Source organism: Ornithorhynchus anatinus, chromosome 3 (genome assembly GCF_004115215.2).
Source record: "Ornithorhynchus anatinus isolate Pmale09 chromosome 3, mOrnAna1.pri.v4, whole genome shotgun sequence".
Taxonomy (NCBI): Eukaryota; Metazoa; Chordata; class Mammalia; order Monotremata; family Ornithorhynchidae; genus Ornithorhynchus; species Ornithorhynchus anatinus.
The window spans coordinates 12992312-13020215 of NC_041730.1; the positions used below are offsets into that span (position 1 = coordinate 12992312).

A 27904-nucleotide genomic window follows, 5' to 3' on the forward strand; every position below is an offset into this window, starting at 1 on the left:
CTGTATATATTTCCATTACCCTATTTATTTTAATGAAATGTATATCGCCTCGATTCTATTTAGTCGCCATTGTTTTTACGAGATGTTCTTCCCCTCGACTCTATTTATTGTCATCGTTCTCGCCTGTCCGTCTCCCCCGATTAGACTGTAAGCCCGTCAAACGGCAGGGACTGTATCTGTTGCCGACTTGTTCATTCCAAGCGGTTAGTACAGTGCTCTGCACATAGTAAGCGCTCAATAAATACTATTGAATGACTGAATAAATGAATTTGATGACTTCTAGAGCAACTGAACAAATGGTTAATGCAGAGACTCGGAGGGCTTTTTCACTGAAAAACTTGCCCTGGGTTGAAGAAAGAATTGAACGGGAGAGTTGACGAAGCATAGACGCCAGAGTAACTTTTTCCAAAATTATTTTTATTATTCCATTCCAAAGAGGATATAGAAAGAAAAGAGCCAGTTATCCAAAACTGTAGGACCTCTCAGAGGGAGAAGTACAGAACTTCAAGTCACAGTTCAGATACATACCCGGTAAACCCAACGGCCACTATCCGCGATAACCCAAAATGCTGGAGAATACGTGTGCCACCAAACCCGAGCGAGCTCGGGTCTTACAGAAATATATCTATATATTTTCTTTTTTGCATGTTTGCCCGGACCTGAGTCTTTACCCCTAAAGATTCCAGGAGATGGTTTGGAGGAACCAAAGACCCACACACATCAGCCAGAAGACCAAGCGAGCTTAACGCCAATCCATCTACGAGCGCCCTGCTCTAGACATGAGTTTAGCTACATCAGGGGAAATCACTAAGTCAACCGCCATTTTGGACTTGACTTGCTCAGCCAGGCTCTGTGGAAGGGCACCTCTCCACCTGCACCACACACACCGTGCCGGAAAGCAACCAGGAGTGTCAGCACGTCTATGAGACATCAAACTAGGTGGCAAAATGGAGGCTTTGGGCAGAAAGCATGAAACGCAGAGGGAAACGTATATTTACAAATGTCCGCTCGGCAAAGTGGCTGAGGAGTGAAATGGAAAAACTGGGCCTTCCCACCTCTCGAACTTGAAAGAGTTACCTTAAATAGTACATACTTTGAAATCCGCACTAAGAGCTGTAGTGAGAAAGAGAGAATGCTTGCCACATATTACGCGCTTCCAGAGAACTTGCCCGAGGGCTTAATATCGTTAGTCAAAGCCACCAGAGAAGGACAGTTATTTATTGGGTTCTTTTGGCTACTGAGATGTGGGTTTCGAACATTTATAACACTTCGATATTTTATAAAGATCAAACACGTGGCTGCTACCGGCTGGGAACCATCCATCGAGAGTCTGGTCGAAATTCTTCAGCGGGAGGTAAAATAAAAATCAACAGGAAGACTTCAGCCAGCTCTTTCCAACGGTCCTTCTTACTCACTTGCCTGCGGTCGCCGTGGCGTTGGGCTCCCAATTAACTGAGCACAACGTGGCGGTCAAAGACAGATTTGCGCTGTTCTTGAACCTGGCGCTTCCAGCGCTGCTGGGCATATTCCACCTTGTTCAGCACGTTGGCCCGGCTGCGGGAACGGGCCAGCACGTCATGGGCATTTGCGAATGGCTGGTGATCCTACAAGTCAAAAAATAAAAATAAATACATCAGGGGTTGGGGCAGAGACTGGGCTTTTACATCAGTGCCACGGGAACAGGACGCCAATCTCCGGGGAATGGCAAATCCCAGGGGATTAAAGAGTCTTGCTTGCCGGTTGAACGGAAATCCAAATTTGAACAGAGTTATAGCCTGTGCAACACTGTCATCAGGATTACTGTGGGATTTGAACAATCAATCGATGGTATTTACTGAACGCTGTGTGCAGAGCACTGTACCAAACATGTGGTAAAGTACAACAGAGTTGGTAGACACATTCCCTGACCGCAATGAGCTTATGGTCTTGAGGGGCAGACGTTAATACGAATAATTTGCAATATATAATTTACAAATAAGTGCTTGAGTGCTGTGGGGCTGAAGGCGGGCGGGGGGGGGGGGGGGAGGGCAATACCAAATACCCAAAGGTCACAGATCCAGGTGCAGAGATAATGCAGAAAGGACAGCGAGCTGGGGAAAGGACGACCTAATCAGGGAAGACCGCTTGGAAGAAGTGTGACCTTAATAAGGTTTTGGAAGTGGGGAGAGTGGTGGTCTCATGTACATGGAGATTGGGAGGGGTAGTTCCAGGACAGAGGGAGAAGCAGCATGGCTTAGTGGACAGAGCCTGGGCCTGAGCGTCAGGGTCTGGGTTCTAATTCCAGCTCCACCACTTGTCTGTTGTGTGATCTTGGGCAAGGCACTTCATTCATTCTTTCATTTAAACGTATTTATTGAGTGCTGACTATGTGCAGAGCACTGCACTAAGCACTTGGAATGAACAATTCGGCCACAGATAGAAACAGTCCCTGCCCAATGACGGGCTCACAGTCCAAACAGGGAAAATGATAATTTTGGTACTTTTTAAACACTTACGATGTGCCTGGCACTGATCTAAGTGCTGAGGTAGATCCAAGTTAGTCATGATGGACACAGTCCTTGTCCCCCATGGAGCTCACACTCTTAATCCCCATTTTACAGATGGGGTAACTGAGGCACAGAGAAGTGAAGTGACTTGCCCGGGGTCGCAAAGCAGACAAGTGGTGGGGCCGGGATTAGAACCAATGACCTTCTGCCTCCCAGGCCCGTGCTCTAGCCACCAGTCCACGCTCCCTCATCTGCAAAATGGCAAGAGTGCGGGTCAGGGACTGTGTCCAACCTGATTAACCTATATCGATCCCAGGGTTTAGAACAGTGTTTGGCACATCGTACGCACTTAACAAGTACCATCATTATTATTGTTACTATTAAGAGTTCGGTAGCGAGACAGATGAGATAGGGGTAAAGCGAGCAAGCCGGTGCTAGAGGAGCAAAGTGGGTGGGCTGGGCTGGAGTGGGAGATCAGTGAGATATGATGGGGGGGGGAGGGGGGCCGAGACGATTGAGAGCTTTAAAGCTGATGGTAAGGAGTTTAAAATGTAAGCCCTGTACTGGGGGTCCATGGTCGGGCACCGTCACTGACCCACATGGGGCTCACGGTCTGAGGAGGAAAGACTAGGAGGTCTGTGGGAGGAGAGCAGTCCCTCCGTAGAGGATGGAGAGGCTGATCCTGGGTTCCTTCGAGGGAAGGAGTGGGGGCTACCGTCAACCCTGAGACCCCTCATCCAGTCCCCCTGGCAGGTAAGCGCTGGGCGAGAGGAAAGAAAAGGGCCGGTAAAGGCAGTGCTATGCCCTGAATCATCCAGTCCATCGAATCAACGGTATTTTTGGAACGCTTACTCCGTAGAGAGCTCTGTATTAAGTGCCTGGGGGAGTGCCATACAACAGACTTGGTAGGGGAGAGAAGAGAAGGCAGGGGACTATTCTTTGTAACAAAATCACAAATAATAATAATAAAGGTTATCCTGGGTAGATCTGGTTAGTATAGCACCTTTTCAAGGTCTTTTTGGCCAAGAGCAGGTATTAACTCGAGTGACAGACTCATGAAGCCCTAGGTTACGTTCACCATACCTCTAAGAACGGGCTAGAAAAGAATCTCACGCAACATTTTAAGCTGGGGAACCTCCAAGCGCCTCCCAACAAACTACCTTTGCAAAACAGTGGTCCGAGAGTCAGCTTTCCTCTTACCCACTATTGAATGCCTAACTGCCTCCCAGCGAGGATGCCCAATTTGTAAGAGAGGGGCTGCCAACCACCGAGAATGCATCTGGGGTTTTCCCCCATCTCACCTTCAAAGTGGGGCCCCGGGTCCTGAGGACACTTATAGTGACTTCTGGTGTTTTTGAATGTAAGCTCGTTACGGGCTAAGAGCAGAGCAGCGTGGCCTAGTAGAAAGAGAGCGGTCTTGGAGTCGGAGGACCTGGGTTCTAATCCCAGGCCTGGACTCATCTGCTGTGTGACCTTCGGCAAGTCATTTCACTTCTCTGGGCCTCGGTTCCCTCCTCTGGAAAATGGGGATTAAGACTGGGAGCCCCATGTGGGACATGGGCTGTGTCCAACCTCATTAGCTTCTATCTACCCCAGAGCTGAGTACAGTGCCTGGTACATAGTAAGCACTTAACAAATACCATTAAAAAAAGACAATGACGAAAATCCCGCAAAAACGTGTTTGCCAACTCTGTGGTATGGTACTCTCTCAAATGCGAAGTACAGTGCTCTGCACTCAGTAAGCGCTCACTAAATACCATTGATTGATTGACCAAGAATGAGTCAGACAGGAGCAAGGTAGAAATTCATTTGAAGGAGGCACTTTCCCTAGGCTTGCCGGGGTAGAACGAAGGGGCCTGGGTCTACTAGAAGCAGCGTGGCTCAGTGGAAAGAGCCCGGGCTTTGGAGTCAGAGGTCAGGGGTTCGAATCCCGGCTCGGCCACTTGTCAGCTGTGTGACTTTGGGCGAGTCACTTAACTTCTCGGTGCTTCAGTTACCTCATCTGTAAAATGGGGATTAAGACTGTGAGCCCCACATGGGACAACCTGATTCCCCTCTGTCCACCCCAGCGCTTAGAACAGTGCTCGGCACATAGTAAGCGCTTAACAAATACCCATATTATTATTATTACTAGAGTATGAACACTGTTTTTCCCCGTGTGGACACTGAGGCACAGACACGTTTAATGGCTTGTCTAAACACTGTGGAAGAGGAGGAACTTGAGCTCAAAATTCCTAAATTCCACTTAGCCCATACCAGGCTTCCAGGTTTGACCCACAATCTCCAAACCACTCTGTAAGGTATGTGGGCAGGGAACGTGTCTGCTAATTCTGTTATATTGTTCGTCAATTCAGTCATTAATTCAATCATAATTATTTAGCCCTTACTATGTGCAAAGCATAGTGTACTGTACAATACAACAATAAACAGACACATTCCCTGCCTACAATGAGCTCACAGACTAGCGGGAGAGACAGACATTAATATAAAGTACTGTACTTTCCTCAGTGCTTAGTACAGTGCTCTGCACAGAGTAAGCGCTCAATAAATACCACCGATGGACTAGTTTGGAAGAATTCATCTTTCAACTGAACAGATCTCTCAGAGCTGAATGTCTCAAGAGGGGTTCGCACACTTCAGAAGCCGCTGATCCCTGCCCTCGGTCTTTAAATGAGACAAACCGTGGACAACAACTCTGGGGTGATGCACCTTCCTTCTTCAGAAAGCACCAGTCAGATCGCCGGTGTTCCCCACTCCGGGACAGGGACTGAAAGATTTAATTGCTGAGCAACCCCTGTGTAATTTGTAGGCCCACACAGACCCTGAACGGGCTGGGATGAGATTGATGAGCAAAGAGCCGTCAGATAACTAGAGCTGGAAAAGCAATCGGCCTGGGGGAAGGTAAACCAAAGCAGCTCGATGTTTACTGTCATTACACCAAAAGCCACTGTGCTAAAATATCGACAAATAAGACATAAACACAGCTGCTTAAATGGCCAAAGCATTCAATTATAATTTATTGCTTTTGTTGAGCTTCCTGATCCCTTTTCTGAGAATATGGTATTTAACAACACTGCAAAATGTTCCAGTACAAAATTCCAAATCACAAGCCTGGCCCCTAGGTATCACTTTCAGGGAGGAATGTCAATTTTTTTAAAAAATACGTTTTAACAAGAGATAGTAGGAATTTCACCATTGCCTTCTCTGAGTAGCAAGGACTAATTATATATAGTTAGATCAATCCATCAATGGTATTTATTGAGCGCTTCCTGGGTGCAGAGTACTGTACTATACACTATAACAGAGTTGGAAGACACGTTCTCTGCCCACTAGGAGCTTATCAATCAATCAGTAGTATTTATTGAGATTACTGTGTGCAGGGCACTGAACTTTGTGCTTGGGAGACTACTGTACAATACAGTTGGTAGATGAGCTCCCTGCCCACAAAGAGCTTACAGTCTAGAGGAGGAGAAAGACATTAATATACAAAAGAGAATGTACTCACAGAAAAATATTCATGCAATTATGGAACACCTGGCCTGATCAGGGAAACAGTTCACATTTCTTTCTAGGTCCATATTTCAAAGACATCAAAGAGTTTTCTCCAAAAATTCCTTCCCCCATCCTGTCCAAGCAAAATCATCTACATTTCTGGTTACTGCATTGCTAGTGCACAGCCCCTTTTTATGTTTGTGATCTGAATAATGATCATGGTCAATCAGTCATTACTGGTACTGAGCTCCAAACACCCTACCAAGTGCTTGAGATAGCATAATCGATACAGCTGTAGGCATAATCTCTGCCCTCAAGAAGTTCATTCAATTGTATTTACTGAGCACTTACTGTGTGCTTGGGAGAGTACAACAATAAACAGACACATTCCCTGCCCACAACGAGCTTACAGTCTAGAAGCGATACAAATAAATAAATTAAAGGCTGGGATTGGGGGGGAAGAGCAAAGGGAGCAAATCAGGGGGACACAGAAGGGAGTGGCTCCGCTGCCCGGCTCATCTTCCTGCAGAAACGATCTGGGCATGTCACTCCCCTTCTTAAACAACTCCAGTGGTTGCCTATCGACCTCCGCTCCAAACAAAAACTCCTCACTCTAGGCTTCGAGGCTCTCCATCACCTTGCCCCTTCCTACCTCTCCTCCCTTCTCTCTTTCTACCGCCCACCCCGCACGCTCCGCTCCTCTGCCGCCCACCTCCTCACCGTCCCTCGGTCTCGCCTATCCCGCCGTCGACCCCTGGGTCACGTCCTCCCACGGTCCTGGAACGCCCTCCCTCCTCACCTCCGCCAAACCGATTCTCTTTCCCTCTTCAAAACCTTACTTAAAAATCACCTCCTCCAAGAGGCGTTCCCAGACTGAGCTCCTCTTCCCCCTCTACTCCCTCTGCCATCCCCCCTTTACCTCTCCGCAGCTAAAGCCTCATTTTCCCCTTTTCCCTCTGCTCCTCCACCTCTCCCTTCCCATCCCCACAGCACCGTACTCGTCCGCTCAACTGTATATATTTTCGTTACCCTATTTATTTTGTTAATGAATTGTACATCGCCTCGATTCTATTTAGTCGCCATCGGTTTTTACGAGATGTTCTTCCTCTTGACGCTGTTTAGTGCCATTGTTCTCGTCTGTCTGTCTCCCCCGATTAGACTGTAAGCCCGTCAAACGGCAGGGACTGTCTCTATCTGTTGCCGACTTGTTCGTCCCAAGCGCTTAGTACAGTGCTCTGCACATAGTAAGCGCTCAATAAATACTATTGAATGAATGAATGAAAGGAAAGGTGGGGCTTAGTCTGGGAAGGCCTCTTGGAGGAGATGTGCTCTCAATAAGGCTTTGAAGTGGGGGGAGTATCTAGTGGGATAATAAATGTAAAAGACGTGGATTCTAATCCTAGCCCCCGTCGCCTGTCTGCTGGGTGACCTTGGGCAAGTTACTTCACTTCTCCATGCCTCAGTTTCCTCATCTGTAAAATGGGGATAAATACCGTGAGCCCCATGTGGGGCATGGATGGTGACCAACCTTATTAGTTTGTATCTACCTCAGCATTTAGTATAGTGCCTGGCACATAATAAGCATTTACCAAATACCATTAAAAAAATTAAATTTCAAAATGGTTTACATGACTGAGGATGGTGGGGAGAGAGGGGAAAAGGGCAGGGTCATCCCTGTAAGGCACAGAGAGACAAAGGAATTGGCCACAGTCATAAAATGCATCAGGAACTGAGCAAGACCAGGAATCCTCTAGACCGTAAACTCGTTATGGGCAGGGAATGTGTCTGCTAATTCTGTTGTACCGTTCTCTCCTAAGCGCTTAGTACAGTGCTCTGCACACAGTAAGCGCTCAATAAATACCACTGATTGATTGATCCAGAGCTCATAAGCCTCAAACAATGGAGAGACCTCTCCATCACCCTGCGTGACTTAATGGATACAAAAATGATGCTGTGGGAATAGAGAGCTTTAATAAGCTTTGTGTAGAAAATATTTCCTCTGATTTGTTCCAACATAAACGGGACTGGGAAGGAGGATGTAACTCTCCTAAATCAGTCTAGTCCTGAGAATCTGTTATTTACTTTTCAAGCCAGGAGGAAAAACAAAAAAAACCACACTTCTTATGAACACATTTTTAAGGACATTACAAGCTAATTTAATCCCTTTTGCTAGCTCTTCAAACCGAGAACAGTCTGTTACTCTGCTCTATCTCAGAACAAGACAGAACCGGTTGTCTGTGGCCACGGATGCTGGCCGAACCAGAAGGCAAATAGAAATTCTCCTCTTTATGGGTTTGTTCTTTTTACACCTGATAAAATTACAGTAGAAGCAAAACATGCTTTAACTTAATGCTTTGACAATACTGCAGATGTGTCATGGATATATGATACAGTAAATAAACCAACTGCTTGGTGCGCGAGTCTTTAGCTTTCAGTCCCAGAACCTTCCTTGATTCCGCCTACAGTTCTATTTCCTTTACATAATACAGACAAATATCAATTGATGTCTTTGGGATTGGATTAAACATTTCCAAGAGGCATTTAAGTTATCTTACTGAAAGGTGGAAAAAAACCATCATATGCTTTATATTTTAGACACAAACCAGTAACACATTTGAATAGGACTTCTGCCTTTCTGATTTCTGATTTTGGGGAAATGAAAAAAAACCAACCATCCGGTTTCAGTGAAATGCATATGTGTTGCTAAGGCGTCAGGTAAACAAGCCCTCTGTTTTTTTCCCAGAGGGAGCACAATAAACTCATTTCTCCAGCCCGAACTTCTAGCAAAGTCAAACCTCTACTTGCCATGTCAGTTAAACCCACCATTTCTAGATCGAGCTGCTTAGGGTTATAAAACGAAGGAACTTAAATGCAAATTAAAGGTGAACTTTGGCTTCCAAAAATGGCTTTGGGATCCCCCAATTTTACTCACTGTGCAGCCCACGTACCTTGCAGCAGTCAAAAAAATTATTGCTGCGCACTGCCATCTGTCCACTTTACTACTATTCCAGACCATCCCTCTAAAGATCTTCAGCACAGGAATTAAGGGAAGAGGGTGTTGGACCACCAACTCCTTGCCCACATCCTCCCTCTGGGCTGGAAGTCCTGCCTATCTCCAAAGCCCTACTAAAACCACATCTCCTCCAAGAAGCCTTCCCTGACTAAGCCCTCATTTCCCCACTCTATTCACCTACGCATTTGAGTCTGTACTACCCCTCGAGAGCTTGGGTGCCCATCCTAATCCCGCCCCCCCAGATTTTACGTACAGCTCGTTGTACTCTGGGACTTCCCCTTCTCCCCCCTCTCCACAGATCAAGTGCCACTAACCCACGACCCTAGATCGTCTCCTTGCAGCGCTTCCTCCGCTCCCAAGCATGAGCTGCAGAGCACTGCCGACAGAAATCCAGACACCAGGTCAACCTCATCCATCTTATTTTCATGCTCATCTGCTTTAACTCTGCCCTTTCCTCCGGTCTGGCAACTTTATTTCTGCATCCTTATTGACTTCCATGCTTACTGCCTATGCCAGCTGTTTCACTCCTTCCTCAAACCCCTATCTGCCCACCTCATCCATCTTGACCCCAATGACCTACCCATGTATTTTACTGATAAAACTGAAACCGGCAGGTATGACCTCCCTAAAATCTCCCTGGTCCCTCCCTGACGTAGTCGATCTGATCCCCAGATCCTAAAGGTTGTACCTTCACGACATCGCTAAAATCCACCTTTTCCTCTCCATCCCTACTTCTACCTCACTGATTCGAGCACTGATCCTATCCCACCTTGAATACTTCATCAGCCTCCTGAGGGACCTCCCTGCCTCCTGTCTCTCCCCACTCCAGCCTATATTCGGTCCGCATCTCCCACTCCTTGAGAACCTTGGGCGGTTGCCCATCATCTACAGCATGACCTAGTGGAAAGCGCAAGGACAGGCAGGCAGGAGACCCTTGGGTTTAGTCCCAGTTCTGCCTCTGGCCTGCTGTGTGACCTTTGACAAGTCACATAACTTCTCTGGGCCTCACTTTGTAATACAGGGATGAAATACCTGCTTTCCTTCTTCGACTGTGAGCCCCTTGCGGGACAGGAGCTGGGTCTGATCTAATTATTTGTATCTACCCCAGCTTGGCACATAGTTTTAACTTGATATATGCCATCACCATGAATCCCCAGGAACAAACAGAGAAACAACTCTGTTTTTATGCTATTTACTTCAAAGAAATCTACTGGTAATTTCGTAAAAAGCTTTTTTTCACTGGTACTTGTTAAACACTTACTATATGCCAAGCACTGTACCTCACACTGGAGAAGGTACGAGATAACCAGGTTGGACACTGTCCCTGTCCTGCGTGACGCTCACAGTCTTAATCCCCATTTGACAGATGAGGTAACTGAGGCACAGAGAAGTGAAGTGATTTGCCCAAGGTCACCCAACAGGCCAGTGGCAGAGGGGCTATTAGAAACCAGGTCCTCTGACTCCCAGGCCCATGCTCTTTCCATTAGGCCACGCTGCTTCTCATAGTCGATGACGCTACAGTAGTAATTCAACTGGGGAGGCAAAGAGCTCTCACCTGATCTTTTATTTGGTAGAGAGAGAAAAGGGGCTGGGAAATCCCCTCTTGGCTTTGATGGCATTCATGAGAGTTGGGAAGGAAGAGCAGGGAGGGGGCCATGAAGAAGAATAGGTCTTTTCCCTTCACCATGCCGCTCTACAGAACAAGCACTTACAAGAGAAGCAGCGTGGCCTGGAATGAGCACGGGCCTGGGAGTCAGAAGAACGTGGGTTCTAATCCTGCCTCCCACCCACTTGTCTGCTGCTGTGACTTTGGTAAGTCACTTCACTTCTCTGTGCTGCAGTTACCTCATCTGTAAAATGGGGATTAAGACTGTGGGCCCAAGTGGGATAAGGCCTACGCCCAACCTGATTAGCTTGTATCTACCCCGGCGCTTTGAACAGTGCCTGGCACAGAGTAAGTGCTTAAATACGACTATTATTATTATTATTACGGTTTTACTACTACTAATAAAAAACGACTGTTCATCAATCCCCCCCTCAGGGTCACACCTGGAGAGTTTCCGGTAATAATAATAATAATGTTGGTATTTGTTAAGCGCTTACTATGTGCCAAACACTGTTCTAAGCGCTGGGGTAGACACAGGGGAATCAGGATGTCCCATGTGGGGCTCACAGTCATAATGCCCATTTTACAGTTGAGGTAACTGAGGGCCACAGAAGTGAAGTGACTTGCCCACAGTCACACAGTTGACAAGTGGCAGAGCCGGGATTCAAACTCATGACCTCTGACTCCAAAGCTCGTGCTCTTTCCACTGAGCCACGCTGCAGTATTCTACCGATCTTGACTACGGGAGGGAGAGTCAAGCAGAGACATATCCATTCCATTCCTAGCTTGGGCAGCGGCTAGCCAGTGGAAGGGAATATGCTAAAAATTCCCCTGTTCTGGACAGCGGTGGCACCGGAGAGAGTTGAGGGCAGACACTCAAGTTTACTGCGTGGAAGGAGGCGACGGTCAACCACTTCCGGATTTTTACCAAGACAACTCTGTGGCTACTCTACCAGAACAATCGCAGGTGGAGGTGGGGCGTTCTGGGAGAGATGTGTCTATGGCGTCGCCATGGGTCGGCGATGACTCGACAGCATAAGACGAGACTGTCCATCGATATGGGGCTGTCATTACAAACTATGGCTCCTTAGATAGAGACCAACCGAACGACTTGCGGGGAAAAAAACCATACATGCCATTTATTATTTTGGCACTTCTTCTGCAGACCTGCCCCACTGGGCGAATTCCCACACGAGGCGATTGGTGTTCCTCGGAGATTCACACGAGATGGTTCCAGAGCAAAGCTCGGGTCATGGGTGGCCCCGTGAGGCCTTACCCCAAACGCGGACTTACCCCAACGTCGTCGTCGCTCTGTATCAGCTGCGAGTGTCCAAAGAGGCGCCTCTTGAGGATGGGTTCTACCAGCGTGAGGTACACCATGTACAGCAGCAGGAGGCCCAGGATGGACAGATAGATTATAATGGTGACCTGGACACAGAGGGGAAAAGGAGTGACATTTTCAGCTCGGTCCGATGGACTCGGATTTGGGACGGCGATCGGAGAGTTGTTCGCAGGCGGGAAGTCTGGAGGCTGATCGACCTCGATGGGGTCAATAGATCACTGGTGTTTACGGAGCACTTATTGGGTGCAGAGCACTGGACTGAGCACTTGGGAGAGGACGATACACTAGAGTTGGTAGACACTTTCATTCAATAGTATTTATTGAGCGCTTACTATGTGCAGAGCACTGTACTAAGCGCTTGGGATGAACAAGTCGGCAACAGATAGAGACAGTCCCTGCCGTTTGACGGGCTTACGGTCTAATCGGGGGAGACGGACAGACAAGAACAATGGCACTAAACAGCGTCAAGGGGAAGAACATCTCGTAAAAACCGATGGCAACTAAATAGAATCAAGGCGATGTACAATTCATTAACAAAATAAATAGGGTAACGAAGATATATACAGTCGAGCGGACGAGTACAGTGCTGTGGGGATGGGAAGGGAGAGGTGGAGGAGCAGAGGGAAAAGGGGAAAATGAGGCTTTAGCTGCGGAGAGGTAAAGGGGGGGATGGCAGAGGGAGTAGAGGGGGAAGAGGAGCTCAGTCTGGGAACGCCTCTTGGAGGAGGTGATTTTTAAGTAAGGTTTTGAAGAGGGAAAGAGAATCAGTTTGGCGGAGGTGAGGAGGGAGGGCGTTCCAGGACCGCGGGAGCACGTGACCCAGGGGTCGACGGCGGGATAGGCGAGACCGAGGGACGGCGAGGAGGTGGGCGGCAGAGGAGCGGAGCGTGCGGGGTGGGCGGTAGAAAGAGAGAAGGGAGGAGAGGTAGGAAGGGGCAAGGTGATGGAGAGCCTTGAAGCCTAGAGTGAGGACACGTAAGCTCTTATGGGCAGATCTCGAGACTGTCCATTAGTGTGGGCAGGGAATGTGTCTGTTATATTGTTCTCCCCCAAGGGCTTAGTACAGTGCTCTGCGCACAGTAAGTGCTCGATAAATATGCTTGACTGACTGGCTGACATGTTCCCTGCCGGCAATGGAACCCTTAAACCGCATTCCTTGTGAGAAAAACAACTAGATCCGCCACAACTTTTCAACTGAGTGAAAAGGAGGAAAGAAGACATTCTATTCTTGGTCAAAGACTCCTGCTGGAGGCTTCAAAGACTCCAGGAAGCACGCAAAAGTATTACCATTCACTTTAGGACAATAATGAATCAACAGCTTCCTTTCTTGTTTTGGCACAACAACCTCGATCCCTTCAACAAACCCTCAACACGCTATCGAGGGCGGCTTCACCAACCCCTGCTCTCCATATGGTTCTCGCTCCTCTCACACACCGGAAAAAGAAAAGGACCAAAAAGGGAGATTTTTTTCTCTGGGATTCCAGCCAACTCTGTAGAAAACTTTGGTTATTTTCAAGAACGACTTTCTGGTTTAGGTTATGCTGTCAGAGTTGTTTTTCGGTGACGGCCTCAGCTCCAGCAGGCCTGCTGACTAAAGAGTCGAGATGACGCACCGTCACTTCTGGAAGCCTGTTAAATATAACATCCCACCCAGCCCTTGGTGGATTTTCCCCGAGACGAAGCACTCTGCCGACCTGAGCTAACGGTTCCACGTGCCGCTCTAGGAGACTGAGCTCGGCAGGGAACTTCTAACCGACTCATATTTCTAAAGAAGATACAGGTGGGATAGATGTGATAGAAGCAATTGAAGATGGGAGGCTGCGTGGAAAGAGCCCGGGCCTGCAAGTCGGAGGGCCTGGGTTCTAATCCCGGCTCCACCAATTTATGTGCTGGGTGACCTCGGCCAAGTCGCTTCACTCCTTTGTGCCCCATTCGTAGACTGGGGGGATTCAATACCTGTTCTCCTTCCTACTTAGACTGTCAGCCCCTTGTGGGACCTGGTTATCTTGTATCTATCCTAGCATTTAATACAGTGTTTGACACACAATAAGCCCTTGACAAGTAACGCAACTGTAATTGTTGTCATTCATTCATTCAACAGTATTTATTGAACGCTTACTATGTGCAGAGCACTGTACTAAGCGCTTGGGATGAACAAGTTGGCAACAGATAGAGACAGTCCCTGCCCTTTGACGGGCTTACGGTCTAATCGGGGGAGACGGACAGACGAGAACAATGGCAATAAATAGAGTCGAGGGGAAGAACATCTCGTAAAAACAATGGCGACTAAATAGAATCGAGGCGATGTACATTTCATTAACAAAATAAATAGGGTAATGAAAATATATACAGTTGAGCGGACGAGTACAGTGCCGAGGGGATGGGAAGGGAGAGGGGGAGGAGCAGAGGGAGATGGGGGGAAAAGAGGGTTAAGCTGCGGAGAGGTGAAGGGGGGGCGGTAGAGGGAGTAGAGGGAGAAGGGGAGCTCAGTCTGGGAAGGCCTCTCGGAGGAGGTGAGTTTTAAGTAGGGTTTTGAAGAGGGGAAGAGAATCAGTTTGGCGGAGGTGAGGAGGGAGGGCGTTCCGGGACCGCGGGAGGACGCGGCCCGGGGGTCGACAGCGGGATGGGCGAGACCGAGGGACGGTGAGGAGGTGGGCGGCGGAGGAGCGGAGCGTGCGGGGTGGGCTGTAGAAAGAGAGAAGGGAGGAGAGGTAGGAAGGGGCAAGGTGGCGTAGAGCTTCGAAGCCTAGAGTGAGGAGTTTTTGTTTGGAGCGGAGGTTGATAGGCAACCACTGCAGGTGTTTAAGAAGGGGAGTAACATGCCCAGATCATTTCTGCAGGAAGATGAGCCGGGCAGCAGAGTGAAGAATAGACTGGAGCGGGGCGAGAGAGGAGGAAGGGAGATCAGAGAGAAGGCTGACACAGTAGTCATGATTAAGTGACCTGTACCGGCTCAAACGACATTAGCGGTCACAGGTTCCCCAATTCCCACGGGTCCTCGAGTCCGCAGGGGGAGAAGGTGGCTTACTTTTATGGTGACGGAACTTCGCTCCTCGTATTTGCACTCACAGCGCAGGCAGTATGCTTCCACGTCAGGCCCCAGGACAGGCATGGGCTCCACTACATGGAGGCAGTCACTGGAAAAAAAGACAGAAAAGGTGGGCCTTTTAGAAGAGGCTTCACCCTGGGACCATTTTTACTGACATGTGGTTTGAAAACTAGAAGACAGGGCCCCACCAAAAAAATTCCTAAGAAGTTGTAGCACCATCGATCAATAAGTTTCAGCCAAGTCTTCTCATCTCCCTTCTCAACAAGATAAACATCATTCCAATTAGATTTGGCAATCCATTATGCGAAGGAAACCACACCCACACAATCCAGCAATTATATGTATTGAGCGCTTACTGTGTGCAGAGCACTGTACTAAGGGCTTGGGAGACTACAACAGAACAGAGTTAGGAGACACATTCCTTGTCCACAGTGAGCTTACCGTCCAGAGGATAGAGTAGTTTTCCTCTATGCTGTGTTCGGAGATTACACTGTGAATAGCACAAATGTGACTTAAAATGCAAAGTGCAAAATATGAATTAATTACTTAATAGATTTTGAGGTTCAGTCTAACAACTTTTTTTTTAAATATTTGTTTAGCGTTATGTTCCAGGCAAAGTACTAAGCAGTGGGGTAAATTCGAACTAATCAGGCTGGACACAGTTCACATCCCACATGGGGCTCACAGTCTTAATCCTCATTTTACAGATGAGCTAAGTGAGTCACGGAGGACAACTTCCTCAGTAGGCTCAGTTATTTAGCAAAACCTCTTTTTAGAAAAATTACTCAGTACCAAAGTCTTGCACTGATCCAGGTAGATTCCAGTTACTCGGCCATGCTGTTAAACAGTGTTCTCTTCTTTTTTTAATGCCTACATTAGCTTACTCCTGCATGTTATGGCATTAGTTTTCGATGCTAAGTCTACAAGTTAGTATATCCTGAACCCTGGAGGAGGTAGACAATGCTCAAAACCACTGAGAGGAGGGAGGGAAAAAGCCCTTGAGAGCTGTAGTTTATTTAATACACTCAGGGTTTGGTCAGAATGCATGTTTTCACCTCCTAATTTATTCATTCAATCATATTTAAAGAGTGCTTACTGTGTGCAGAGCTAGAATGCGATAGCAGGATCAGAGATCATTCTTCTGATTACGTGGATCTCTCTGGATACAGCGCAGCATGATGTCAGAGGAAGCAGTGAGCAAATGCATGTGGCCCTGGACAGGAGATGTGTACTATCTTGTGGGCTTTCCTCTATGAAGAGTTCAGTAAGCTCACTGTGAGCAGGGAACATGTCTACCAACCCTGCTGTACTCTCCCAGGTGCTTAGTTTAGTGCTCTGCACCCAGTAAGTGCTCAATAAATTCCACCAATTGATTCTGCAGGAAAATAATCCCTGAAGTTTAGGGGCACTAGGTGCCCTGAACTCCTTCCTCCCGCCCCCAATCAAGGGAGGAGCTGGCAGGAAGGGGAGGGAGGAGTGGACACGAAAACCATTTTCACAAACTAGGTTTCCCCAACAAAAATCAAGAAGAAGCAATTGTGAGTAGGCCAGCATTTCATTCATTCATTCAATAGTATTTATTGAGCGCTTACTATGTGCACAGCACTGTACTAAGCGCTTGGTATGTAAAATTCGGCAACAGATAGAGACAATCCCTGCCTAATGACGGGCTCACAGTCTAATCAGGGGAGACAGCAGAGTAAAACAGTTCAGAATCCAATCTGCCCACCCCCCAAGTGTTTTATAGATTTGCCTGCGAGGAGAGAGAACACATTAGAAAGGACGTCATCCTTCAGATGGCCACTTTCTGGCTCTGGCTGCATAAAGCCCCAGCAGAAGTAGAAGATATGAGAATGCATTTAGCCTCTTTCCCCTTCCTCCTACTGTGTGGGCCATTGCTAACAGGAGAAAGAAACTGGAATCCAGTCAGTTTAGCTTGATAATAATAATAATGATGGTATTTAGTAATAATGATAATCATGGTATTTGTTAAGAGCTTACAATGTGCCAAGCACTGTTCTAAGTGCTGGGGTAGATACAAGTTTATCAGGTTGTTCCATGTGGGGCTCACACTTTTAATCCCCATTTTACAGATGAGGTAACTGAGGCACAGAGAAGTGAAATGACTTGCCCAAGATCACACAGCAGACAAGTGGTGGAGCCGGGATTAGAACCCACGTCCTCTGACTCCCAAGCCTGTGCTCTTTCCACTAAGCCATGCTGCTCCTTACAAGTATTTGTGAAGCACTTACTACAGGTCAAGCACTATTCTAAGCGCGGGGGTAGATACAAGTTAATCAGTTTGGACAGAATCCCTGTCCCACATGGGGTTCACAGTCTTAATTCCCCCCCGTACAGATAATAATGTTATTTGTTAAGTGCTTACTATGTGCAGAGCACTGTTCTAAGTGCTGGGGTAGATACAGAGTAATCAGATTGTCCCACGTGAGGCTCACAGTTAATCCCCATTTTATAGATGAGGTAACTGAGGCACAGTGAAGTTAAGTGACTTGCCCAGTCACACAGCTGCCAAGTGGCAGAGCCGGGATTCGAACCCATGACCTCTGACTCCGAAGCCCAGGCTCTTTCCACTGAGCCACGCTGCAGATGAGGGAAGTGAGGCAGAGAGAAGTTAAACCACTTGCCCAAGGTCACAGAGTAGACCAGTGGCAGAGCCGGGATGAGAACCCAGGTCTTCTGACTCGTCTCTACCCACTCAAGCGCCATCCACTGGGCCACGCTGCTTCCCTCGCTGGCCCCAGGGGCCTGGGTCCCGACTGACCGCAGCGCAGCTCCCACCTTCCCGATGGAACCTCCCCGTTGGGGACGACGGCCGAGCCTCGGCCCTAATAACCGTACTGAGCGCTGGGGTGGATACCGGCAAATAGGCCGGTCCATCTAGATGGTTCTTTAGGAAGCAGCGTGGCTCAGTGGAAAGAGCCTGGGCTTGGGAGTCAGAGGTCGTGAGTTCTAACGCCGGCACCGCCACTTATCAGCTGTGCGGCTTTGGGCAAGTCGCTTCGCTTCTCCTTGCCTCAGCTACCTCATCTGTAAAATGGGGATTAAGACTGTGAGGCTCACGTGGGATAACTTGATAGCCTTGGATCTATCCCAGTGCTCAAAACAGTGCTTGGCACATAGTAAACACTTAAATACCATCGTTATTATTATTCTTGGGTCAGAAAAAGTCAGACACTGCCTCCCACACAGCCTATCCCCTCTTTGGGCCTCCAGGGACAGAGACCACCGGCACCCAGAGTGGGGCAGAAAGGGCAGGTGGAAGGAGCACAGGCCTGGGAGTAAGAGGACCTGAGTTCTAATCCCACCGCCACCACTTGTCTGCTGCTATGTGACTTTGGACAAGTCACTTCACTTCTATGCCTCAGTTACTTCATCTGTAAAATGGGGATTAAGACTTTCCAGCCCCATGTAGGATATATTGTGTGTCCAATCTGATTATCGTGCATCTATTCCAGCGCTTAGTAGAGTGACTGGCCCGTAGTGAACGCTTAACAAATACCATTAAAAAAACCCCCAAACCAGAGTCCAGACTGAAGCTCCTTGAAAGCAGGAACTATCTCTTTTTATATCTTTTGCAATAATAATAATAATGACATTTGTTAAGCCCTTACTATGTGCCAAGCACTGTATTTAGCGTCGGGGTGGACAAAAGCAAATCGGGTTGGACACAGTCCCTTGTCCCACGTGGGGCTCGCGGTCTCAATCCCCATTTTAAAGATGAGGGAACTGAGGCACAGGGAAGGGAAGTGACTTGCCCACGGTCACACCGCAGACAAGTGGCAGAGGTGGGATAATAATGTTAGTATTTGTTAAGTGCTTACTATGTGCAGAGCACCGTTCTAAGCGCTGGAGTAGATTCAGAGTAATCAGGTTGTCCCACATGAGGCTCACAGTCTTAATCCCCATTTTACAGATGAGGTAACTGAGGCACAGAGAAGTGAAGTGACTTGCCCAGAGTCACATAGCTGAGTGGCAGAGTCGGGATTCGAACCCATGACCTCTGACTCCCAAGCCTGTGCTCTTTCCACTGAGCCACACTGCTTCTCTAATAATGGTGGTATTTGCTAAGCACTTACTATGTGCAAAGCACTGTTCTTAGCGCTGGGGGGATACAAGGTGATCAGGTTGTCCCTCGTGGGGCTCACAGTTTTAATCCCCATTTTACAGATGAGGTAACTGAGGCACAGAGAAGTTAAGTGACTTGCTCAAAGTCACACAGCTGGCAAGCGGCGGAGTCGGGATTCGACCCCCACGACTTCTGACTCCCAAGCCTGGCCTCTTTCCACTGAGCCACGCTGATAAGAACCCGTGACCTTCTGACTCCCAGGTGGGCGCTCCATCCGCCCTGCCGTGAAGTAGACAGATGCTGAGCACAATGCTCATCAAATGGTAGTCGTTTAGTCAATGCGTTGGACGCTGATGAAGGAACGGTGAGGAATTAAACGGGCCTGAAATTCTCTGCGGAGGCTCAGGGCCTCTCCATACTTTCAGAACTAGGCAGCACCTCCCTCTCGTGCCAGAGACAGGAACTTCTCTGACTTCGACCCGTCCGTCCCTTACAAATTCCCTAACTCGCGACTTAGAGGAAAGAGCCCGGGCTTGGGAGTCGGAGGTCGTGGGTTCTAATCCCGGCTCCGCCGCTTGTCAGCTGGGTGACTTTGGGCAAGTCACTTCACTTCTCTGGCCCTCAGTTACCTCAACTGTAAAATGGGCATTAAGACTGTGAGCCTCTCGTGGGACAATCTGCTCAACTTGTATCCTCCCCAGCGCTTAGAACAAGCTAGTGCTTGGCACATACTAAGCGCTTAACAAATGCCATCATTATTATTATTGTTGTCAGCTGTGTGACTTTGGGCAAGTCTCAACTTCTCTGGGCCTCGGTTCCCTCATCTGTAAAATGGGGATGAAGCCCGTGAGCCCTATGTGGGACACTCTGATTACCTTGTATCTACCCCAGCAGCTTAGAACAGTGCTTTGCACATACTAAGCGCTTAACAGATGTCATCATTAATATTATTATAACTCACCTAATTTTACCTTTTTCTTTTTTTTTTTGGAATGGCGTTTGTTAAGCACTTACTATGTGCCAAACACTATACTAGATACAAGATATCTAGTACTAGATACTGATACAATCGAGTTCGAACTTTCAGAGGGAAATTAAGAATACAAACAATAACAAGGGAAAACACGAAAGCCTGACAGCCGACGGCAAATGTTTTCTTCTGAATGGCCTAAACGGGGGCAGCTACTTCTCTGTGTTTCACTTTCCTCAACTGTAAAATGGGGATTCAATACCTGTTCTCTCTCCTACTCAGATTGTGAGTATGCATGGCTCAGTGGAAAGAGCCCAGGCTTGGGAGCCAGAGGTCATGGGTTTGAATCCCGGCTCTGCCGCTTGTCAGCTGTGTGACCTTGGGCACGTCACTTGACTTCTCTGTGCCTCAGTTACCTCATCTGTAAAATGGGGATGAAGACTTTGAGCCCTACGTGGGACAACCTGATTACCCTGTATCTACCCCAGCACTTAGAACAGTGCTCGGCACATAGTAAGCGCTTAACAAATACCAACATTATGATTATTATTGTGAGCCCCGTGTGGGACAAGGACTGTGTCCAACCTGATTCATACTCTAGACTGTAAGTTCGTTGGAGGCAGCCAACTATGTGGTACCGCACTCTTTTAAGTGCTTAATACAGAGCTCTGTGCATCGTAAATGCTCAACAAATACCCCACACTGCTCTTTGTGCCTGCTGGACACAAAATGCTTAGCAGACACCATAATATTAAAAATAGATCTAAATCCCAGTCTCCAGCTGGGGAAAATTGTGTAGCTTCCCTGCCCGTTGTTCTTTAACACTGTTCTTCAGTGTTTATTAACACTGGCCGGATCAGTGTTAATAACTCCTGACCACCCACTGGGAGTGACTGTGGAAGCACTGGGAAAGGAGCACCCAGATACAGATATATTTGGGTGACTACTTGTTTTGCTTTGCTGTCTGTCTCCTCCTGTTAGACCGTGAGCCCGTGGTTGGGCAGGGATGGTCTCTATCTGTTGCCGAATTGGACATTCCAAGCGCTTAGTACAGTGTTCTGCACACAGTAAGCGCTCAATCAATATGACTAACTGAATGAATGAATGTATACTTAAGCTCTGGGTGCCCCTGATAAACTTAAAGTCAAGGAGGCCAGTTCTAAAATGTAAGCTTTGGCTTAACGTAAAACGTAAGCTATAAAAACTGCTCATCCTTTCCATCAACAACAAAAAACCAACCTACCTACTTTTTGGGGGGTCTGTACCCTTAGGACACTTGATAGTCACTCCACCTTCAGCCCCCCATCCATATGTAAATACCTGTAGTTTATGTATTTACACTGATTCCTGTCTCCCCTTCTAGACTGTAAGCTCTCTGTGGGCAGGGAATGTATCTACCAACTCCGCTGCATTGTAGTCTCACGAGCGCTTAGTACAGTGTTCTGGACACAGTAAGTGCTCAATAAATACCGCTGCCTGATTGACCGATTGAGTATCGAAGTCCACTTGGATGCATAAATGCCTAAATATGAAAGCTTGTGCACCAAAGGAGTAGTGCTTCCTCATTCTACCAAACTGCCTTCCTGACTAAGACCGAAAAGCTTGGATAACGGAAGGATGGTGAAATAACCAGGGCCAAACACTCGGACGGGAAGTTCATTTCTCATTCCGATAACAGACATCGAATTAGATTTCATGTCTGAATAAACCAATTGTAACTGTCCGTTATAGCCTGAATAATTTAGAGCTCCCCATTAAAGGTTGATTTGGGCTTTCTTTTATTTTATAAAGGGACCGTCTCACATAAAGACTAAATGATTGTAGAAAAATCAATCAGTAATAGGAAGAATTAAAAAGGGTATAGGAAATTACACCAAGAGGATTCGATAAATCCATTTCATAAAATGAGTTTCAACTCAGTATCTATTGTGGAAGAGTTAGAGGGTATTAAAGAAAACTCTGACAAATGCTCATCAGGGCTCTTTTCAATGCAGAAAAGACTTGGCTCTGTTGTTTACAAAGAAAAATTCCCTGCCCATACTCAGGTTTCTGGATACTCTACCATCATCTGGAAAGAGATCAGTTTCAGTTCTACAAGCCAAGATACTCACCAGTCTTTCTGGGTTATGTTCTTTTTATAAATTTGACCAGAATGGTCTTTATAAGGCGGACAGATACATTTGCATCGGACATCCTCAAAATTCTGTAACCAAAAAAAAAAAAAATGCTTAACAGAATTCATTTCCAGTTAGTTGCCAGACTGTTGTTTACGAAAGGACATTATCTACGGCATACTCTACACAACCCAAGAAAACTATTAAACATTTCACTGTTACCAAATACAATAACTGTTGCTTGCGAACTTAAGATAGTTTTTCCATAACAAGTCTGAGAAAAATTTACTTTCAAGAAAAAGTCCCTATTTTTTTTTTTCAAGATAATAGCTCAGATTATATCACATTGCTCCAAAAGGTCCCCCACAATCTCCTCCAGAATAATTGGCCAATCACTGAAAGATTTGATAGTTTCATTCTGAGACTATTTTCCAAACAGCATAATATTTCAGCTGGGCACATCCGTTCTCATCCCATCAGAGACAATAAAGGAACTAGAACCTCACAGTTGTGTCAGAAAAAAAGTGGATGCAACAGTAGGGAAGAAAGAAACCAGAGGGGAAATGAATACGAAATTCCTCAACCCAAAGCCATAGTCCTCTTCTCCAGTACTTTTTACTCTCCAACTTTTTTTTTTTGGATATACGACAGTGATTTAGGAAAGGCAGAGTGCGGATGAATAGTTTGATCGAAGGAAGTTTCAGGATAGTAACGCGCAAAGAGTCCAGGGGTAAGAAAGCTGTCGGTAGGCAATAATCGAGGACAAAGTCCCAGAAAAGTTACGCATCTGGGAGCAGCCAGTTGTTGACGACCTGACTGGAAAAGATGGAGCTGAAGTAAGACTGGTTCTACCGGGTTGGAGGGTGTCTCCGGGCCCGGCGATGACCGATAATCTTGTCTGCTCTACAATTCTCTTGCCCCTTTACGGTGGGGAAAGGGCACAGCCCTACCTTTAAAACTGGTAGCTGAGTGAAATCATCCTCAATGGTATCTATTGAGCACTTCCTGTATGCAGAGCACTGTACTAAATGCTCGGGAGAGTATAACAGAGTTGGTAGATACGTTCCCCTTCCCGCAAGCTTACTGCCTAGACAGTGAAATTAGAGTCCTTGGGGAAAGGAGCGTGGGCTAGTGGAGAGAGCATGGGCCTGAGAGTCAAAGGACCGGAATTCTAATCTCATCTCTGCCCCTCGTCATTCATTCATTCATTCAATCATATTTACTGAGCGCTTACTGTGTGCAGACCCCTCTCAGGGTGGCACCTGGAGAGTTTCCAGTCCTCTGCCGGTCTCGGCTACGGGAGGGAGAGTGAAGCAGAGGCCTGTCCGTTCCATTCCTAGCTGGGGCAGCGGTTAGGGAGGGGACGGCAATCTGCTACAAGTCAAAACTCCCCCGTGCTGGGCAGCAGCGGCACGGGAGAGAGTCGAGGGCGGAGACTCGATCTGACCACACGGAAGGCGGCGATGGTAAATCAATTCCAGATTTTTACCAAGAAAACTCTCTGGATTCACTACCAGAACGACTGCAGATGGACAGTGGGGTGTTCCGGGAGAGACGTTTCCTTTCCATGGGCCGGAAGTGACTCGAGGGCATAAGGTAAGACAGGACTGTGTGCAGAGCACTCTACTGAGTGCTTGGGAAAGTACAGTACAACAATAAACAATGACAATCTGACCTGGGGTAAGCCACTAGACTTTTCTGTGCCTCAGCTTCCTCATCTGTAAAATGGGGACTAAATCCTACTAAGACTGTGAGCCCCATGTGGGGCAAGTCTACGTCCGACCTGAAGATCCTGTACCCACCCCAGTGCTCGATTCAGTGCCTGGTACTTAGTAGGCCCTTAAATACCATCATTGTTAAGGAGAATCAGTAGGAGTGTGTGGTTTGTGGGGAGAAAACCTCTGCTGCAAAAGTCATCCCCAAACCAGGAAAGCATTTAAGCACCACAACTATTATTATTATTACTATATTCAAGGGAGTCAGGGTGGCAGAGGGGGATTTCTGGTCTGACTGGAATGAAAGAAGAGGAGTGGAGGCTGTAAGCTCATTCGGGCAGGAAACACATCTACCAACCCTGCTATATTGTGCTCCTCCAAGAGCTTAGCACAGAGCTCTGCACACAGAAAGTGCTCAATAAATACCACTGGATGAATGACTGGAGGCTCGACAGGAGACTGTAAGCCCGTCAATGGGCAGAGATTGCCTCTGTTGCCGAACTGTACATTCCAAGCGCTTAGTACAGTGCTCTGCACATAGTAAGTGCTCAATAAATACTATTGAATGAATGAATGAATGAATGAATGAATGAATGAATGAATGAATGAATGAGAGGAATTGGAAGATCAGACGAGGGATGGGCAGGCTCGTCCTCTAAACCATAAGCTCGTTGTGGGCAGGGAATGTCACAGTTAATTGTTACATGGTACTTTCCCAAGCGCTTAGTACAGTACAGTAAGTGCTCGATAAATACGACTGACTGAATAGGTCCTGTCACGAAATATTGGTGTAAGCACTTAGTACAGTGCTCTGCACAGAGTAAGTGCTCAATAAAAACAACTGAATGAATGACTGAGTGAAATATGACTGGATAATTACTTCCTTTGATGTGTATATATCTACAATTCTATTTATTTCTATTGATGCCTGGACCGCCCCAGAGTGTGAGCCCAGTGTTGGCAGGGATGATCTCTCTTTGTTGTTGAGTTGTATTTTCTCAAACGCTTAGTCCAGTGCTCTGTTCATAGTAAGCACTCAATAAATATGATTGAATGAACGAATGAATGAATAAATAAATATGATTGAATGAACGAATGAATGAACAACTGACGGACTGACTGAATGAATAAGTGGTGGTGTGATGGGGGGTGGTTTGGGATGGGGGAGGGGGATCCAATCCTGGCTCGGCCACTTGTCAGCTGTGTGACCTTGGGCAAGCCACTTCACTGTGCCTCAGTTACCTCATCTGTAAAGTGGGAATGAAGACTGTGAGCCCCGCCTGAGACAACCTGATGACCTTGCATCTCTCCCAGCACCTAGAAGAGTGCTTGGCACACAGTAAGCGCTTAACAAAAACCATCATGGCTATTATTACTTATTATTATCTTTCTCAGGGGCAGGGGGTGGGGGCTGAGGAGCCGGGGAGGGGATCCGTTCCCGAATTGGACATTCCAAGCACTTAGTCCAATGCTCTGCACACAGTAAGCGCTCCATCAGTAACACTGAATGAATGAACGGGGTAGGAAGGGGGTCTCCATCAGGAAGAGGTGGCCATGGGGTGGTGGGGGTCTCTGTCATTCATTCAGTAGTATTTATTGTCCGCTTACTATGTGCAGCACACTGTACTAAGCGCTTGGAATTCATTCATTCACTCAATCGTATTGATTGAGCGCTTGCTATGTGCAGAGCACTGTACTAAGCACTTGGAATTCATTCATTCACTCAACCGTATTGACTGAGCTCTTCCTGTGTGCACAGCACTGTACTGAGCGCTTGGAATGGACAATCGGGCAACAGAAAGAGACAATCCCTGCCCAATGACGGGCTCACAGTCTACCTGACTCCTCGGGACTAACTCTCTCATAGTAAGATAATAATAATGACACTTGTTAACTCTTACTAAGCGTTTGGAATGGACAATTGGGTCACAGATAGATTCAATCCCCGCCCAACGACGGGCTCACGGTCTAAACAGGGGAGACAGACAACAGAGCAAAGCAGAGGTGGTGTAGCTTTCAGTAGGGTTATGCGCAGAGCACTGTACTAAGCGCTTGGAATGAACAATTGGGAAACAGATAAAGACAATCCCTGCCCAACGACGGGCTCACAGTCTACCTGACTCTTTGGAACCAACTCTCTCATAGCAACACAATAATAATGATACTTACTAACTCTTACTAAGCGCTTGGAATGGAAAATTGGGCAACAGATAGAGACAATCCCCCGCCCAATGACGGGCTCACAGTCTAAACCGGGGAGACAGACAGCAAAGAAAAACAGAGATGGTGTAACTCTCAGTAAGGCTACATGCAGAGCACTGTACTAAGCGCTTGGCATGGACAATTGGGTCACAGATAAAGACAATCCCCTGCCCAATGACGGGCTCACAGTCTAAACGGGGGAGACGGACAGCAAAGCAAAACAGAGGTGGTGTAGCTCTCAATAGGGCTATGTGCAGAGCACTGTACTAAGCGCTTGGAATGACTATCTGGGCAACAGATAAAGACAATCCCCTGCTCAATGACGGCTCACAGCCTAAACGGGGAAGACGGACAGCAAAGCAAAACAGAGGCCCCCGATTAGACCGTGAGCCCGTCATTGGGCGGGGAAAGTCTCTATCTGTTACCGATTTGTACATCCCAAGCGCTTAGTACAGTGCTCTGCACACAGTAAGCGCTCAATAAATACTACTGAATGATTTGTCCTTTCCAAGCGCTCAGTACAGTGCTCTGCACACAGTAAGCACTCAATAAATACTCTTGAATGAATGAAGAGGTGGCGTAGCTCTCCGTAGGGCTATGTGCGGAGTACTGTACAAAACAGAACAGAACAAAACAAAAACAAGACCACATCATCACGATAAATAGAATCGAGGGGATCTACACCTTATTAACAAAATAAATAGGGTACCAAATAATATCTGGAATCAAGGAGATCTACACCTTATTAACGAAATAACCAGGGCAATAAATACTATATAGAATCAAGGGGATCTACACCTTATTAACAAAATAAACAGGGCAATAAATAATATTTGGAATCGAGGGGATCTACACCTTATTAACAAAATAAATAGGGTAACAATATATAAAATCGAGGGGATCTACAACTTATTAACAAAATAAACAGGGCAGTAAATATTATACAGAATCGAGGGGATCTACACCTTATTAACAAAATAAACAGGGCAGTAAATATTATATAGAATCGAGGGGATCTACATTTTATTAACAAAATAAATAGGGTAACAAATAATACATAGAATCGAGGGGATCTACACCTTATTAACAAAATAAATAGGGTAGCAAATAATACATAGAATCGAGGGGATCTACACCTTATTAACAAAATAAACAGGGTAGTAAATATTATATAGAATCGAGGGGATCTACACCTTATTAACAAAATAAACAGGGTAACAATATATAAAATCGAGGGGATCTACACCTTATTAACAAAATAAATAGGGTCGTAAATATTATGTAGAATCGAGGGGATCTACACCTTATTAACAAAATAAACAAGGCAGTAAATAGTACATAGAATCGAGGGGATCTACACCTTATAAACACAATAAATAGGGTACCAAATATATAGAATCGAGGGGATCTTACACCTTATTAACAAAATAAACAGGGTAGTAAATGTTATATAGAATGGAGGGGATCTACACCTTATTAACAAAATAAACAGGGTAGTAAATAATCTATCCAAATGAGCACAGCGCTGAAGGGCGGGGAAGGGGGAAGAGCAGATGGGGGGAGGGGGCGGAGGGAAGGAGGGGGCTCGGTCCTGGAAGGCCTCCTGGAGGCGGCGAGCTCTCAGCGGGGCTCTGCAGAGGGGAAGGGAGGCGGGTGTCACCTTGGCAGCGTGGGTCATCTGGCCGAGCAGCAGCAGCAGCAGCAGGGAGCAGGCCAGGCCCGCCGGGCCCAGCAGGGGCCACCGCCGCAGGCCGCCTCCCCGCGGCCCCGCCATCGGGCAGGGCAGGACCGGCCGGCTCGGCGGACGAGCAGGCCCGGGGGAAGGAAA

The 27904-nt window shown here is 47.1% G+C and overlaps 1 protein-coding gene across 1 annotated transcript; it reads right to left on the bottom strand.

Annotated features, from left to right (window-relative positions):
* Positions 1–396: 396 nt before the first annotated feature.
* TMEM9B (TMEM9 domain family member B) lies at positions 397–27904 on the bottom strand. The gene is made up of 5 exons (XM_029061187.2): positions 27737–27904; positions 22157–22248; positions 14968–15076; positions 11891–12025; positions 397–1604 (listed from the first exon to the last, which is right to left on the bottom strand). Exons 1-5 carry the CDS (start codon positions 27848–27850, stop codon positions 1449–1451), a joined length of 606 nt encoding a protein of 201 aa, XP_028917020.1. The 5' UTR covers positions 27851–27904; the 3' UTR covers positions 397–1448.

What these genes read in the sequence shown, in the direction of transcription:
- TMEM9B (XM_029061187.2), bottom strand. Translation starts at nt 27,850, where the DNA reads ATGGCGGGGCCGCGGGGAGGCGGCCTGCGGCGGTGGCCCCTGCTGGGC. An exon ending in GAAGTTCCGTCACCATAAAA is followed by an intron (nt 12,026 to 14,967) that starts GTAAGCCACCTT and finishes CTCTGTGTCCAG; the next exon opens with GTCACCATTATAATCTATCT. An exon ending in AGAGCGACGACGACGTTGGG is followed by an intron (nt 1,605 to 11,890) that starts GTAAGTCCGCGT and finishes TTTGACTTGTAG; the next exon opens with GATCACCAGCCATTCGCAAA.